This window comes from Trachemys scripta, chromosome 2 (genome assembly GCF_013100865.1).
Source record: "Trachemys scripta elegans isolate TJP31775 chromosome 2, CAS_Tse_1.0, whole genome shotgun sequence".
Taxonomy (NCBI): Eukaryota; Metazoa; Chordata; order Testudines; family Emydidae; genus Trachemys; species Trachemys scripta.
Window position 1 is genome coordinate 273,325,376 of NC_048299.1, and position 18,724 is coordinate 273,344,099.

Genomic DNA, 18,724 nt, shown 5'->3' on the forward strand with positions numbered 1-18,724 from the left:
TGACAAGAGGTGTGAGAGTACTTAACATGGGGAAATAGATTCAATGTGTGTGATGGCTCAGCCATTCCCAGTCTCTATTCAAGCCTAAATTGATGGTGTCTAATTTGCATATTAATTCAAGTTCAGCAGTTTCTCATTGGAGTCTGTTTTTGAAGCTTTTCTGTTGCAAAATTGCCACCTTTAAGTCTGTTACTGAGTGACCAGAGAGGTTGAAGTGTTCTCCTACTGGTTTTTGAATGTTATGATTCCTGATGTCAGATCTGTGTCCATTTATTCTTTTGCGTAGAGACTGTCTGGTTTGGCCAATGTACATGGCAGAGAGGCATTACTGGCACATGATGGGATATATCACATTGGTAGATGTGCAGGTGAACGAGCCCTATGGCGTGGCTGATGTGTTTAGGTGACCAATAGACTCCAACGAGAAACTGCTGAATTTGAATTAATTAGCCTCTTAGGCTTGGTCTACACTAAACCCCCAAATCGAAGTAAGGTACGCAACTTCAGCTATGTGAATAACGTAGCTGAAGTCGACGTACCTTAGTTCGAACTTACCGCGGTCCACACCCGGCAGGCAGGCTCCCCCGTCGACTCCGCGTACTCCTCGCGGCGAGCAGGATTACCGGAGTCGACGGGGAGCACTTCTGAGTTCGATTTATCGCATCCAGACAAGACGCGATAAATCGAACCCAGAAGTTCGATTGCCTGCCGCCGAACCAGCGCGGTAAGTATAGACAAGCCCTTAGAGTTGGTAGGGCAACTCCCACCTTTTCATGTTCTCTGTATATGTATATATATCTCCTTACTATATGTTCCGTTCTATGATTCCAATGAAGTGGGCTGTAGCCCACAAAAGCTTATGCTCAAATAAATTTGCCACAGTACTCCTGTTCTTTTTAGTAGTATCTTAGTGGCTAATGAAGACCAAAGAATTTATCCTTGCAACATCTATGTGAGATAGGGAAGTGTCACAGATCCACAAGATTGGTCCTATGGCCCCAGCTTTGGAACAGTCTCTGGGAGGACCCTGCAGGGTCCCAGACCCTCTAGGGGTCTCACTCTTCCTTCAGGGAAAGCCATATGGATTCGCTGGACCTCTGGGCCTTCAGCACCCCTGCTTCACACTGTGAGCTCTGTTCAGTGAGCCCATCTGGAACAGACCCCTGAGGGAGACTTGTACAATTTTAGGGAGCAATGCACCTCCTCTGTCAGGATTTGCAGTGACACTCAGCTAGTGTTGTAAAACAGAGTAGTTTATCAGTAGTCTTGAACACAGCATTGGAAGTCCTTGATTAGCACAGAGAAAAGAAAGTTACAGCAGAGTCCATTCTGGTCAGCACAAAATCCCAAAGCTCTGTCACGCTGACCTCTCTTTGTCCCAGCTCAGGTGTGCGCCTCCACTGCTTCCTGCAGCCAACACTCAACTACTGCCCTAGAACCTCCCCAGCTGGGCAAACTCTGCTTGGCTTCCTGCTGAGAGGTGGGCCATCCACGGTTGTTGATTGCTAGATATCAAAGTCCTCGTGATTAGATTTGTCACTGTCTTCTCAGATGCGCCTCTGATATGGGACCTAAGGTCCAGACAGCTATGAGCCATTCATACCTTTGCCCCTGAGCTTTTGCAGAGAGCAAACAACCCTTTCTACCCTTTAAGGGGTATTTGTGTGTGTATATATATATTATATATAAACATAAAAAAATAGGAAAATATTAAAATGCAACTCTACCCTGAAAAGTGACTCTGTAAAAATAGCAACCTGTTCAACAGACTTGTCTCATGCATCATCAACAGAATTGAACCTATGCAAACTCATTGAAAGCAATGGTGTTGCACAGGGATCACTGAGGACATGATTTGAAGACAACGATGCCTACAGGTAACGATCAGTTGATGATGGCTAGGCAGAGGGCCATTTAATATCCATTTAATTTATATGTATCTTATTAAAAATATAACTGACTTGACTCTGTGCACACAGCCAGCCTATGTAAACACATGTACTTACAATTGTTACCATTATTCTCCAAACCCCTGGCTCTTTCTGGTTGTCTAGAACATTCCTTTATTTTATCTGGTCTTAAATTAGCTCAAAAGTTTTTTTTTGACGCAGGGTCTGTCTTTTATTGCATGTTCGTACAATACCTACCACTATGGGATATCAGGGCCTTTAAAACTTATCTATATAAAACCAACAACATGGATAGCCCTTTGCAAAGGAGCATATTTCCCAGGGCTAGCAGGTACTGGCCTGCAGCAGATATGAGTACTTCAGAAATGTAAGTACATACACAACAATATAAACACTTTCAGCCTCTGTCTAAGAATACAGTGCTCAATGACTAATAACAGGCACAGATGGCTTTCCAAATCCCTTGAGATAATTCCCATTCTGATTTATTCACGTGTATAGCTGTGGGTTATCAGTTCAGCAAAGTGAGAGTTCTAAAGGCAATCCTATTGCAGCTTTGATCTTTCTAAGTGATAAGATTTCACCGACCCTTTTAGCCCCTGGGTGCTAGCACTGGAACAATGATATGCTGCCAGAATTTTAACGAGAAAAAAAAATCCTACCTCAGTTAGCAACAATGCACATGACATTCCCTGAATAAAATACTCGCCACCCATCACACACAAAAATCTACCAGTTTCAGACTCTATCCATCATTCTAAACCGCCAAACCAAATCCCTCATCCTTTCCATTCCCTACCCCATGCCCAGTACCTTTTGACTCACCATGCTCCCCCTTCCCTAGAACCTTATGGAGACTTCCCTACTTGACAGTGGCAGATGACAGGGATTGTGTGGCTGGTTGGATGGGGAGCTGATCCCCTCTGATGATTAGTTGGTCGGGAAAACATGTCCCCTTTGGTTCTTGAGTGGGCAGTGGAAGGATTTTTCCAGTGCTTATTGGGGTGGGGGATCTCATGGCATATGGACTTGGGAGGTAAAGCAGAGCAAAGTTCCCAAGGAAACCAGTCGGTTGCTGAGCCCCATGAAATAAACCCATCCAGCCAAGCTGGTGTGTCTTGCAGAGTCTAGTTAACACCATGATAAGGGATAGAAACATTTTATAAAAAATGAAATCTGAAGATGTTGGATAAATTCATGGTTTAGGATCCCACATTTACCTGGGAAAGTTTATCACTTGCCACTGGTGAGTGGATTTTTCAAGCCCCGATTCTCCTCATGACCCTTCATGACTATAGCAATAAAACCACCTTCAAATACATTTCATGTATTTCCATAATATGAAATCTCTCTCTCTTGACCAGTGGTTCTCAAACTTTTTTACTGGTGACCCCATTCACATAGCAAGCCTCTGTGTGCGACCCCCCCTTTTAAATTAAAAACACTTATTTACATATTTAACACCATTATAAATGCTGGAGGCAAAGTCGGGTTTGGGGTGGAGGCTGACAGCTCGCGACCCCCCATGTAATAACCTCAGGACCCCCTGAGGGATCTCAAACCCCCAGTTTGAGAACCCCTGCTCTTGACCTTTCAGACTGTGGGGCTGAGCAAAGGTTTCTTTCAATGGCAGAAGTACTGAATGTACTAAGCAAAAATGGAAGTGTAAGCAAAATATTTTGTACTTGCTATTTCTACAGATTTCTTTAGAGCGGGAAGAAATTATACCCTTCTGGTCGTAAATACACAGTAAATCTTACAGTAAATCAAAAGCCTCCAAAAGAAAGGGGATTTCTTGTCTACGTCTAATAAAGTGTGGTGTCACATATCTGAATTCTTTTGGAAATATCAACATGGAGTTTTCAGAATGGATGCATATGATAAAGAACTGGAATATAACCTACTGTACTTACGTTACTGTTACTCATTAATAAAAACATATTGGTATTTTCAAGACATGCCAAGCTATAATATTTTGGTAGGATTTTCTCATGCTAAAAATTAAAACCCTATTTTAGTAGCAAGTCACATCAGTTACTCTTGAGTTACCGTTCTCAGAGTCAAAGTTGGACAAGTATTAAACCATATGCATGTGGGAACTTTTATATACACAAAAACAAACAGCAAGATAAGGAAACTATGCAAGTTATTTCATCCACAGCTATTGAGAGAAGGGAATATAAAGTTTTTAATGTAGCACTGTTCTCTCTGATGCCACAAGTGCTGAGAAACTGCTAAACAGAGTGCATATATGCCTAATGAACAATTAGGCACTGTCAACACAAAACCAGAGAAGGATCCAAAGTGGGAATAAAATACAAATGGGTGAACAGATCATTTAAATGCTGTAAGAAAACATTTGACAGAAGACCAACATTGCACATGTAGCCAATCAGAGGTTCTGAATCTAAAAAATGTGTCTGCAATTATTTGGAATTTAACTGGCAATATGATGTTTAACCTGAAACACACACATGTATGCACATACAGTATATTTCCTCATCCAGGGTTTTTGTATAGGGCACCCGTCACCATGATATTTACGCATTACTAAGGTAAATTATATCTACACGATGGAGGCTTCTGTTTGTCTCCTTTCTTTAGCTGCAGAAGGCTCTTCTTTTGGGTTAAATTATACAGTCACACACATATAGTCTATAATCTAGAAATGTCAAAATTCAAATTTCAAAAATCAGGAATATATTTGATAGTCAGATCCAAAAAAAAAAAAAAAAAAACCAGAATCACCAATAAAAGTCTTAAAAGAATGATTTAAAAATTATTATAACAAATGAATTAACAGATTTACTTGAAAATTCATTCTGTATTCAGAGAGTAAATGATGTAAGTTTGGGTTATACATACACACAAACTATGACTCTAATCCTGCAATCCCATCCATATGGAGAGACCTCTGCCAACATGGATTCCCTATGAATCAACAGGGCTCCATAAGGGCACAAGTACCAACCTACATAGATCAGAGAGCAGAACAGTTGCCTACATTCTTTTTGTCGGTGCTACAGAGCTGAAATTGAGTGTAGCAGAGAGGGTGGTTTGGTTTGGTAAAGTATTGTGACAGTAGTGAGGTAATGCTTGGAAATTGGTATTGTGTTGATGTGAATGTTGCTTTAACTTTGGATTTCCTTGTTTTGTGCTTGTGTTGCTGAGAAAAATACACACGAACAAGCATAAATAAGATTGTGTGTGTAAATAAATGCATGCAAACCAACACATGTGAGGTAGGCTGCAGTTCAGAACGAGATCTTCATTTATATCTTGGACTATTTTAGGCACTGTCTTAATCTGATTACTGAATTAAGTTATAACTATAGAAACCAGCAGTAATCTGATTTAAGTGGGTCCACAAAGGGGTTTTCAATTAATCAAAAAACAAATTGTATTTACACTGGTGCAACTTTGATGTTTCGACATCATCATCATGTTCCTATTATGCCTCTGGTGTTTAGGGCAGTGATGAAGCTTCTCCACTCCTGTCTGTTTCTGGCAAGTCTTTTAATGGTTCCCCAGCTGTGCCCCAGGTTTTTCATCTCGGCTTCCACAGCTCTTCGCCATGTTGTTTTCGGGCGGCCTCGTTTTCACTTGCCTTCAGGTGTCCATCTTATTGCTACTCTGGTGATGGAACAGTTTCCATCCGAAGCACATGATCGATCCATCTCCAATGCCTCCTGGCAATGATGGTGCTCAGATCCTCTTGGCTGCACTGTGTCAGTAGATCTTGGTTTGAGATTGTTCTGGGCCAAAAGATATGCAGGATTTTTCTGAGGCAGGTTGTATGGAATGAAGACAGTTTGGACATGTCATACTTTCTCATTCCCCAGCATTCTGAACTATAAAGTAGTGTTGAAAGTATGCAGCTCTGATAAATCTTGAATTTGGTTTTGGTGTTGTATTTTGATGATTTCCAGACTGTATTTAAGCTCCCGAAGGTGTTCCTGGCTTTACAGATTTTATTCCGGATGTCCTGGCTTGTTCCATTGTCCTGGCTGATGGTGCTGCCCAAGTATGTTTAGACAAGACCTTGATAAATAATGACTCTTCACTTTTAAAACCACTTAAATTTGATGATCTCACAGGGCTTTACAAACAAGAAAGCCTCACAACCCCTGTGAGAGTTAGGTAAATATCCTTTTATTAGAGATGGGGAAATTAAAGTTAAGTGACGTGGTAAAAATAGGGTGACCAGATAGCAAGTGTGAAAAATTGGGACGGTGTGTGTGTGTGTGTGTGTGTGTGTGTGTGTTAGTGGTGGTAATAAGTTGCCTATATAAGACAAAGCCCCTAATATTGGGACATCTGGTCACCCTAGGTAAAAATCACAATCAGTGAGAGACTAGAATCCAGAACTCATACCTGGCAGACTCATGCTCTGTCCAATAGAACATCTGAATGATGAAATAAGCAAATGATAGACTTCTGCTTGTTATGCATAACATGCTTAATACTGTTATCCCATCCCTAGATTGTTAGCTGCCAGGTTTGGAGACTTTTTTTTTATTTGTCTGTACTACACTTAATACAATAGCAAGCTGTTCCTTGATTGGTGCTCCACGCACTTCTGTAATACAAAGAACTGTAGAGTAAATTTTGTCCATCGTCTTTCAGTTCCTCAGCACTGTGAGACACTGATCTCCAAACATTTACATTTTAGTCATTTTTGTCAAAACAATCTGAAAGAAAATATCTTACTGCTAATTTAATTCCTCATAGTGCAATAAAGATGCCAGCCCAGACAGTGTGTAGTATGATCTACCTACCAGCAGATGGACAGGAAAAAAAACCTTGATGTCAGCCCTGTAGTAAAAGAGGTGTCCTAGCCAAATACATGACCTCCTAATTCACTTCCTGTCTCCCAGCAGGTAGAGTTTTCTGTGTCTCTGAGCTTGAAGTTTTTAACAGTTCTTTATTCTATCTAACCTTGCTTCTATACTGACTGAAGTAGTTTTAGCTGATGGCTTCCCTTGAGAGATTTGTTTATTATTTTCTTTTTTATAAGCAGGATTTCAGAATACTGAATTCAGTTAATACCAACCAGTTAATACTGACAGATGCAAACAGAATTTCTGTCTGTCAGTATTAACCAGCTTTGCATAGTAAATCAGTTTTATGAAAGCTACTTTCACAGATAATTTCTTCTCTGCCCATGCAGTAACTTAAATTTTGGTGCCATTCCAATTTCATTCCTTGTTTGCACTGTCCCTGTTAACAATAATCATAGCATAATATATTCAGTGTTAACTATCTTTGTGCTGTTGTGTTTGGAGCTACAGTTTCCTGTTGCAGAAAGTACAGAAAATTCTGAGTCTATGAGCAAATCAGTGTTCTTCCTGGTAAGCAGTGGTTGCACTAGTGCAGGGGTAGGCAACCTATGGCACGCATGCTGAAGGCAGCACATGAGCTGATTTTCAGTGGCACTCACACTGCCCGGGTCCTGGCCATCAGTCCGGGGGGCTCTGCATTTTAATTTAATTTTAAATGAAGCTTCTTAAACATTTTAAAAACCTTATTTACTTTATATACAACAATAGTTTAGTTATATATTACAGACTTAGAGAAAGAGACCTTCTAAAAACATTAAAATGTATTACTGGCATGCGAAACCTTAAATTAGAGTGAATAAATGAAGACTCGGCACACCGCTTCTGAAAGGTTGCCAACCCCTGCACTAGTGCCATCCCCAGTATGGTCTCTTCTTAATGCTCAATATATCATAATAGGCAATTGGTAAATTTCTGTTCTCCTGAGAAACTCGATTCTCTGTGGTAGAAGCAATGCATGTTTTAGGAGCCTGGGGTATGCTGACTGCCTTTGTAAACAGACCTGGTTCTGACCTCACACCCATGCAAATTGGGAATAACTTCATTAAAGTCAACTGAGTTACATTCGTTCAAAACCAGTCTAAGTGGAGACTGAAATCAGACTTTGACACATCTATTCTCTACACACAGAATAATCCTCTGAAAGTTTCCTAATTTTTAGGTGCATCATGCAGGAGGAGAATCATGTTTCTGTAGAGATTTTCTACCAAAACTCATAGTCCTAATGTTTTCTCGATGGAAAAGTATTCTTACCAGAGCATATGTGGGACTCAGCAATAGATTTGAGACAATAATGAACTCTGCTCTTCTCTATGAGATGAAAGAGGAGCCACAGGTGGGAAATACTGGTGAAGAGACAAGTGATTTGTCACCAGACCATGAAGAATGTTCAGAACAAACCTCACACTGAATCTGATCTTGCACCTTTACACATGCAAGACTCTTGTGACATCTTCAGGAGATATGGACTGGTAAGGTCTGCAGATTGAGCCTATTGTGAGGACAGCTGAAGACATCATATAAGACACACTGAAAGCAATCTTCTTGGCCAGTGAGACCGAATTCAAATGAAAGGTGAGAGCATCTAAAAACAAATTTCTCCTGATGGATGTTAGGCAGTCTGGATTTAACAGGGAAGTTCATAAAAAAAATGTAGATACAGAGGAAGCCTTTAACCTTCTTCATATCTATGACTATGGTCCATTAGAGACATGTGCTAGTAACCTGTTTTCCACCATAATTTCCCCAGGAATAAACCTGGAGAATGAAATCTCATTTTCAAGAACTGCCTCATTGTTAATTAAACAGTTTCCTTCGACAACATACTATGGATTCGAATATATTATGCTAATAAAATGTTAGCTTGTAATACCTAGCAATATATAAATCTCCAATAAATCTGTAACTGGCATCCAAAAAAAAAAAAAAAAACACCCTTGAAGTCTTTGAACAGAATACATACAAAGAAAAAATAGGCAGGAGATGAGTCAAAGGTGAGGGGAGCATCCTTTCCCCTATGATTTGCTCAAGAAAAACAAAAATAATCATCCAAGATGAGATTTTGGAATTTTGCGTGTGACTCTCCATTTCCCCTTTTTGTATCCTTCAAAGAGTTCACACCAGGCCAATCCACCCTTCTGAGGAATGTACAATATAGCTGCTCCCAGAGCTTGTCAACACTACTTCTAATTTTGCTGGAGTGTGTCATCTGAGTGCCAGTGTTAGAAAACGCAGGCTGATAAAGGCAGAATGAAATTTAACAAATTCCTCCAAGCTGATGCTGAAGCTATATTACAGGCTACGAGAAGCTTCCTATCAGTCTTCATTGACGCTGCCAAATCCCACCCCATGGAACTATCCAGAGTGGTACACTCTGAGTATCCATTCTGAGTATCTACATCCTGTATTTGAACTGAGTACCTAGAGATGCAAAGAACTATCATTCTACTTCACTGAAAAGATCATGCACATTTGGGAAGGCTTCCCAAAAATTTCAATCTGCCCAATCTGCAGCCCATAGTTTGCTTGCATTCTTCAAGTTCAGTACATTCACTCATCAAGAAGTTCTAGATACCCTAAAGGAGTCTTGACCCAAGACTTGTGAATCCTATCCAAACCCTTCCTGGCTTGAAAGAGAGAGTCATGAGCAACTGGTGCCACTCATGACCAAAACAGCCAACACCTCATTCAGGGAAGGACCCTTCTCTTCCTCTTTCAAACTCGCAAAAGTCCACCCAACACTAAAGAAACCTACCCTGGATACATAAATTCTAGCCAAATACCTCAAAGTGTCAAACCTTCTTTTCCTGAGCAAGCGGATAAGAGAAGTTAGCCAAAAACCATCTTCAACCTTATCTAACTGAAACTAATATCCTGGGTTTGACACAATCTGGATTCAGGCCAGGACATGGAACTGTATTGATTTACTGGTACTGATGACCTGCTGCCAATAGACAGAAGGCAGGCATCCATTCTTATTCTCCTGGACTTCTCTGCAATATTTGATCCAGTTTACAATAAGACAGCTGTCTTGCCTGAAAGAGGTCGCAAGGGTCGAAGGTAATAAACTAAAATGATTTAAGTCCTTCTTGGAGAGATGCACCCAAAGAGTAGTGATGGGACACTGCATGTCTACTATGTTGCCTCATGTGGAGTCTCACAAGTTTCACTTGTCTCTCTGACCCTATTCAACACCTGCATGTAGCCATTAGTTGAATTGGTCAGATGACATGGATTCAAGTGCCTGTAATATGAACATGACATGCTCTACCTATTCTTCACCACATACAACCATAATGTTATCACCAGTAATTGGATGAGATCAGCTCATGGATAAAGAATAGCTGGTTGAAACTGAATCCAAACAAGACAGAGGTGATGCTGGTAGGCAGAGGAAAGCATTCTGAAGCGTTTGCAGCCACTGTGCAATCTTCTTTGGTAGTGGGTCGACACCTGCAATTGGTCAATCAGTCTGTAGCTAAACTCTTACACAGCAACATTGGTAAGCAATGCTTTCTACCATATCCAGTTGGCTAGGAGACTCCATACCACCTTGGCAAATGATGACCTGGCCTCAGTTATTCAAGCTGTTGTCAGTTCTGAGCTGCACTAAAGCAAGGAGATACACATGAGATGGTTGAGTTCAGGATCCTGACAAAAGGAAGAAAGGAGAGTAGCAAAATACAGACCCTGGACTTCAGAAAAAGCCGACAGACTCCCTTAGGGAACTGATGGGCAGGATCCCTGGAAGGCTAATATGAGGGGGCAAGGAGTCCAGGAAAGCTGGCTGTATTTTAAAGAAGCCTTATTGAGGGCACAGGAACAAACTATCCCGATGTGCAGAAAGAATAGCAAATATGGCAGGCGACCAGCTTGGCTTAACAGTGAAATCTTTGGTGAGCTTAAACTCAAAAAGGAAGCTTACAAGAAGTGGAAATTTGGACAAATGACCAGGGAAGAGTATAAAAATATTGCTACAGCATGCAGGGATGTAATCAGAAAGGCCAAGGCACAACTGGAGTTGCAGCTAGCAAGGAATGTGAAGGATAACAAGAAGGGTTTCTACAGGTATGTTAGCAACAAGAAGGTGGTCAGGGAAAGTGTGGGCCCCTTACTGAATGGGAGAGGCAACATAGTGACAGATGATGTGGAAAAAGCTTAAGTACTCAATGCTTTTTTTGCCTCGGTCTTCACAGACAAGGGCAGCTCTGGGCAACACAGCATGGGGAGTAGGTAAGCAGCCCTCAGTGGTGAAAGAACAGGTTAAGGACTATTTAGAAAAGCTGGACGTGCACAAGTCCATGGGTCCAGATCTAATGCATCCAAGGGTGCTGAGGGAGTTGGCTGATGTGATTGCAGAGCCACTGAAAATTCGTGGTGATCGGGGGAGGTCCCGGACGATTGGAAAAAGGCAAATATAGTGCCCATATTTTAAAAAGGGAAAAAAGAGAACCTGGGGAACTACGGACTGGTCAGCCTCACTTCAGTCCCCGGCAAAATCATGGAGCAGGTCCTCAAGGAATCCATTTTGAAGAACTTGGAGGAGAGGAAGGTGATCAGGAAGTCAACATGGATTCACCAAGAGCAAGTCATGCCTGACCAACCTGATTGCCTTCTATGATGAGATAACTGGCTCTGTGGATATGGGGAAAGCGGTGGATGTGGTAGATCTTGACTTTAGCAAAGCTTTTGATACGGTCTCCCACAGTATTCTTGCCAGCAAGTTAAAAAAGTATGGATTGGATGAATGGACTATAAGGTGGATAGAAAGCTGGCTAGATTGTCGGGCTCAACAGGTAGTGATCAACGGCTCAATGTCTACTTGGCAGCAAGTGGAGTGCCCCAGGGTTCGGTCCTGGGGCCGGTTTTGTTCAACATCTTTATTAATGATCTGAATGATGGGATTAATTGCACCCTTAGCAAGTTTGCAGATGACACTAAACTGGGGGGAGAGGTAGATACGATGGAGGGTAGGGATAGAGTCCAGAGTAATCTAGACAAATTGGAGGATTGGGCCAAAAGAAATCTGATGAGGTTCAACAAGGACAAGTGCAGAGTCCTGAACTTAGGAAGGAAGAATCCTATGTACCGCTACAGGCTGGGGACCAAGTGGCTAAGCAGCAGTTCTACAGAAAAGGATCTGGGGATTACAGTAGACGAGAAGCTGGATATGAGTCAGCAGTATGCCCTTGTTGCCAAGAAGGCCAATGGCATATTGGGCTGTATTAGTAGGAGCATTACCAGCAGATCAAGGGAAGTGATTATTCCCCTCTATTCAGCACTGGTGAGGCCACACCTGGAGTATTGCGTCCAGTTTTGGTTCCCCCACTACAGAAAGGATGTGGACAAATTGGAGAGAGAACAGCAGAGAGCAATGAAAATGATTAGGGGGCTGGGGCACATGACTTACAAAGAGAGGCTGAAGACCTGGGGTTATTTAGTCTACAGAAGAGAAGAGTGAGGGGAGATTTGATAGCAGCCTTCAATTACCTGAAGGGGGATTCCAAAGAGAATGGAGTTGGGCTGTTCTCAGTGATGGCAGATGACAGAACAAGAAGCAATGGTCTCAAGTTGCAGTGGGGGAGGTCTAGGTTGGATATTAGGAAACACTATTTCACTAGGAGGGTGGTGAAGCACTGGAATGGGTTACCTAGGGAGGTGGTGGAATCTCCATCCTTAGAGGTTTTTAAGGCCCGGCTTGACAAAGCCTTGGCTGGAATGATTTCGTTGGTGTTGGTCCTGCTTTGAGCAGGGGATTGGACTAGATGACCTCCTAAGGTCTCTTTCAACCCTAATATTCTATGATTCTAAGTCTTCAGCAATTAGGAAACTAACTGGTACAGAATGCTACAGAATGTCTCCTCAGCAACACTGAACACATCAAACCTGTATTCCACTCCTCTACACTTGTGTCTCATAGAATACTGAGCCAAGTTCAAGGTCTCAGTTGTTTTTTTCAAAGCACTCAGTGGCCTGGGCCCAGAGAACCTAAAAGATCACCTAAAGCTCCACGAAGACAATTGTGGTTGATAAATTTGTCCCTTTGGCACAATGGAACTTTCTGCAATGAGGGTAAAGCTCATCTGTGCAAGGGACAGTTTTCTTGGGGGCCAATTCAGGACAGTAGAACAGACTCCCACAGGAACTAAGGACCATCATAAACCTACTGCCTTCCACTCTAAGTGCAACGTCCTCTTCTTTGCCTTCTGTGACAAATATTCAGCAACATGTGTACATTATAAAAAAATTCTAACACAAAACATTCCACTGTGCACACTTCTCCCCCTGGGGAAAGGATGAAAATCGTGAGAAGAAAAAAAACACATGACAGATATTAGTCATGATGCTTAATGTACTAATGAAAGGTGCTCAGTTATTATAGTGGTAAGCATGGCATAAGAACCTATATAGAACAGAACAGAGCACTGTTCCTCATCCTGTGGTCTGACTGTGCTGTCTCTGTAGCATTCCCAGTAGAATCATAGAATATCAGGGTTGGAAGGGACCTCAGGAGGTCATCTAGTCCAACCCCCTGCTCAAAGCAGGACCAATCCCCACCTAAATCATCAGCCAGGGCTTTGTCAAGCCTGACTTTAAAAACCTCCAAGGAAGGGGATTCCACCACCTCCCTAGGTAAGTCATTCCAGTGCTTCACCACCCTCCTAGTGAAAACGTTTTTCCTAATATCCAACCTAAACCTCCCCCAGCTGTTGGTCTGAAGAGTGAGCATCTGAACACAGAACTTGAACTCTGAGTCTGTGTTTTGCTGCTAATATAGATGTTTGGGAAACTAGAGTTTGATTCTCCCTGAAGACATGGGTTTCACCCCAGAAAAGCTAGACTGTAACCTTGGCAAGAAAAGAAAAGGGATGATTCATCTACAGAGATTAGGAAATCAAACATATTGCTCTCCACAACTCTCTGCTTGTTTTTTTTTTTTTTAAATTACGCCCTCCCATCCATTTCCCCTCGAGCAGAAAACTGGACAACTCTTTCAAGAGCCAGGGTTGCCAGATAAATGTGAGATTACCCCTTCTCCTAGGGACTGAGCTCTCTCTGCTCTACCTGCTCGGGAGCAAATCTGGATGCCCACACAGTAGCATTTTGCACCACCCCTGATAATCTCTAGAGGCCTGAATGTGGAAAATAAATGTGTGATGAAGATCCAGATATGGACCACAAGAAAAAACAGCTGCTCAAGAAGTTTTAAAAACTGGATTTGTTTGCCAAGCAAAACTTTTCATTTCAGTTATCAGTTTAAAATGTCAATATTTCAGATGTCAATAACTGATGATATTGAATCACATCATGTTTGTGTGGAACAGACAGAACTTTGTATTTAAAATAGACAGTTGAGAGGCATATATTGTACTATTAATCGAGGACTAAGCTGGCTCAAATAAATGCCAGTTAAATTTCAGTAGTAACTTATCTGTTCAATTAATATTCCTGTTACACAGAAACTATTAATTTTAATAAGCTTTAATTGTTGACTGCTACTGAGATTAGTGGTACTCTGCAATGTATTACCAGGAATCTCTCCTCTTTTTCAAGCCAGCGCTGATCTTCCTCCATTTCTTGTTGCTGTCGTATCAATCTCTCCTCCATTAGATGTGTTGGTAGGACCTGTCCCATTCCTCGCATGTCCAAAGTGCCAGAATCCTAAGAGGGAAAGCTCAAGGGTTGCCATTTGTCTACCATGGCAGAATATCATGGGACTCAATAGTTTTTATACACAGTTGTGAAAACTCTTGTATTATAAGAGAAGGGATTTAGAAAACCCAAAACCTATAGTCTATGTTCTCAGCTCTACTAAAATATTAAAGTGGCACATCAAAAAGGACACATTCCAGTTGTAAACATTTAGTTTGCCCTGCTTATTATTGGAACGGAATGAACTTTAGAAATCTATTTTACTTTTCAAGAATTTTCATGTGCTTTTTTTTTTTTTCTTTTCTTTTCACAAAGCTTGGATGATGAAAACAGATTTGTCAGTATTACTGTCTGGGTCTTGGGCACTAGCACAATGTTTGGGTTGCTAGCACTGCAGGATAATGTTTCTATCCAAACAAACCAACCCTCCTCCCCGCCTATTTTTACTGACACCTTTGAAAAATATCGTGGGATTATTTCTAATAGTTTTGTAAACTTCTTGTTCTACAGAATCTAAATTTTGAGCCTAATGTACCTGACACTGTCCCCTTAAGTGATGCTGAAAACACTAACCACAAGAAATGTAGGGTGCCAAAGGAAGTTTGGTGCCCAACTCCTATTGAAATTCAATAGGATTTGGTCACCTAACCCCCATACATTCCAGTGAAAAACTCAGCTGTAATGTATTAGTGATGAATATGCACAAAACACATCATGTTCTTATACTGCCTTCTCCTTCACCCCTACTTGAGCACATATAGAGCCAGATTCTATTGTTCTTATTGACTAGTTGGGGGATTTAGGGTATTACTCTACCAGTGTAAGAAAGAAGAAACATTTTCATCATTAACTAGCCCAGGAGTAGGCAACCTATGGCACCGGTCTGGGGGGGGCTCTGCATTTTAATTTAATTTTAAATGAAGCTTATTAAACATTTTAAATACCTTATTTACTTTACATACAACACATAGTTATATATTATAGAAAGAGACCTTCTAAAAACGTTAAAATGTATTACTGGCACGCGAAACCTTAAATTAGAGTGAATAAATGAAGACTCGGCACACCACTTCTGAAAGGTTGCCGACCCCTGAACTAGCCATTCCAACCTCATGGAGGAATCCTACACCACCAAATATATATTGTGAAGGTACCAACCAGTACAGCATAGCCAGAACATATGGTCAAGTCAAACTAGCACTCTCTTGGGCAAAGAAAAGCACAAATATGGGTTTCTTTGCATGACACATCTCTGCTGTCCTGTATTTAGCAGAATATCCCACTTTTCAGTTCTGCACATGCAATTACAGGTAGAGAGAGAAGAGCACCACCACAGGGAGCAAAGAGACTTAGTAAGATGGGAGCTGCACGAGGACCACTACCATGACGAGAGAGAAAATAAGGAGAGATGAAGGGACTGCAGGGAGAAAGGAAGGGAGAAGGACGAACTGTTGGAAGGGGAATGAAAAAAGAATTAGAAGGACAAAGGGGAGGGAAGGGTTGGGGAAAGAGTTTGGCAATCTGTGTGGTACTTAGTGGCGTTGGGATGGTGAGAGGTATGCTGTGATCATGGAGAAACCTTGGATTCATAAAGTGCACTAGGTATCCATGGCACTATATATTTTTTAAATGGATGATGAATTAATATATATTTTATTTAGCATAAACTTGTCTCCTTCAATAATAAGTAATAACAACTTTGCTCTTTTGCGGTGCATTTTGTCTGAGGAATTCAAAGTACTTTATAACCATTAATTTAGTCTCAACACCCCCAAAAAGGAAGGTAAATACTAATATCCCCATTTTAGCAATTAGTGAACTCAGGCATAGGTGCACCACAGCTTGCCTAAGCTCATGTAAGAAACCAGTGGTAGAACAATGAACAGACTCCAGTCACGAGTCCCACTCCACTGTTTTTATTGATGAATAATATTCCCTTCCTTCCTTAATCAAACCATTTTAAAACTTCCAGGTAAATCGACTTAGTTTCCCTAGATTAAACTCCAGAGTTGTATTTGCAATTTTTTAAAAAAGCTTTAGAATGCAATTACTGTACAATGTACAATAAACTTTGTGAAAATTCACATTACCTCCATGGTGGGGGGCCACATTGATATTTCCTGAGGCCGATGGTTCCAGGAATCTGCTTGATCCAAAAGAGATGCCTGGCCAGGATAAATGCTGCCTGCCATGGCTGGTATCCCATGAGAACCAGGATAGCCAGAGACCTATAAAAAGAAAATGCTTGATGATCATATTAAGGCCCCCAGTTAAGCTCTTCCATGTTTGATGATTCTCTCTCATGTGGCCAAAACAGAGAGCATAATAAATGCCTCATGGCAGGAGATGAAGTCAATTAAAAAAAAAATATAGAGAGAGAATCAGAAGAAAGGTCAGCAATTAAAGCTGAAATATGACATACAAATACTGCTTTAACAAACCACATGTTTATTGTGTTAGAACAGGTATCCTCAACTAGTGATAAAAGTTATGTTTTAACCCTAGCAGCAGAGGACATCAAAATCCCTTAATGAACAAAAACATATCCATCAGTATATTTTCAACACAAGGAATTACACACTCTCATTAATGTTAATAGGAATCATGCACATATCTCCCTATGAACTATGCAAAAATGTACCCCCCGAGGGTATGTTACAAGCTTAAATCCTGAGTGACAGCATGTAATTATCATAGCTGCAGGATGGCCTGACAAATTCCTTCTCTATAGAAAAATCAAAGCAATTTTAATGAGACTGAAGTGTTCTCATTTTAAAAAATGCTGCTTCATGCAGCTTTGAACAAATCTAAAAATTCTGAAACAGTTCCATGACAGAAGATGTTTTAAATTTACTTTGATGGTACAAGACCAAAGTTAAACAGGCAAGTATACTATGTGTTAACATTTGGAGAGGGCTATCAACTCGAGGGAACATGAAATGCTTCAAAGAACTCACTGGGGAACACAGCATGAACAAGGCCAAGGTAATCAGACCACTTAATCCTATTTTGACATGCAAGTGACTGTTAGCCAAGTGTAAATTGTCACATGCATGTTACATGAACACTGAACTTCCTTGATAAATATGAGAAAAAGTTTATTACTGTAGTTTTAATTGACTGGAGAGTCAGACAAACAGTTGACTTGCTTGCCATTTGGAATCAACCTACCAGACTCAATTCTGGTGTTACACTGGCGTAAATCAGAAGTATGTCTATTGAACTCAATGGAGCTAAACTGGTGTACACATGAGGAGAAAGAGACCCACTACATGCAAATGGATGATAAACTATTTTAAAACAGCAGGCACAAAGATAGATAATATTTTACCTGGTAATGATTGGGCGGTACCATATGCTGTGGACTAGGATAAAACCCTTCACTGGATCTTGGACTGGGATAACCAGGTCTGCTGGGCTATAAATATAAAAGAGTGCACTTTTTAAAGAGAACAATCATATAAATAAATAAATCAAAGTAAGTTATTTTCAGGAAAGGCAAATTTTCTCATACTGCTAAACTTATACAAGATGCGTCATGAAAGCAAGCTTCAAAATGTAAGCAAAAAAGGATTGTAGGAAACAACGGAGTTGAGTGAATAATTCATTCAATGAATTTTGCCTCTTTTTCTGTTTGCAAACAGTTTAGGCTAGTGGAATAATTTAATATTCCAAATTATTTGCTGAACAATTTCTATTAATAACTCTTGTTCTGTAGGTTCTTTGAGAGTAGCTGATTGCGAGTATCCAATAACCTGAACTATAGGTTGGTTCTGAGAGGACACACTATTAAAGCATAATAATTAAAATCAGGTTTCAGGTGTGAATGCTCACGTTTCCAAGTTCATAATCGGCTTCCTGCTAATATCTGCCAACACTTCCCATGTATTTTGGCAAATGCTCCTCACAGTTAACTCCTTTGCTAGAATAGTGGTCTAAAGTACAGGTAAAGCACAGTAAAGTCTAAACACAGGTAAAGCAAACTGAATTATTTCTTGGAATGAATATTCACAGAAATTATCCTGAGAGACTCCCTGAGCTCTAATTGTTAATGTCCATGTTCATGTAATTAACTGCCCCAAATTTTAACCAACATTTGAATTCCAAGACACTTGGATTATTTATGCCTTGTTTTATAACCCATGCCCAGTCTAGTGAAGCAGCTAGAAATGTCTCCCATTAGAATTGACAGCAGCATTAACTATAGGTGGCAGCGAGCAAGTGGCCACAAAACTCCTTGGCTGGCTATCAGATAACTGATCCCTTTCCTCTTTAGGATTAGTTGCAACACTTCCTGTAACTGTACATCGTCTGGACAATCAT

At 40.7% G+C, this 18,724-nt stretch overlaps 1 protein-coding gene across 11 annotated transcripts in view; it reads right to left on the minus strand.

Annotated features, from left to right (window-relative positions):
* Positions 1–18,724, minus strand: part of PTK2 (protein tyrosine kinase 2) — a 368,873-nt gene that overhangs the window by 22,940 nt on the left and 327,209 nt on the right. For 10 of the 11 annotated variants that reach the window (XM_034763674.1, XM_034763673.1, XM_034763672.1 and 7 more), the window contains 3 exons: positions 17,733–17,819; positions 16,492–16,629; positions 14,279–14,410 (listed from right to left, as the gene is read on the minus strand). In XM_034763674.1, coding sequence (XP_034619565.1) covers positions 14,279–14,410; positions 16,492–16,629; positions 17,733–17,819 — 357 coding nt within the window. The remainder of the gene's footprint in view (positions 1–14,278; positions 14,411–16,491; positions 16,630–17,732; positions 17,820–18,724) is intronic. The other variant, XM_034763675.1, reaches the window with a different exon arrangement.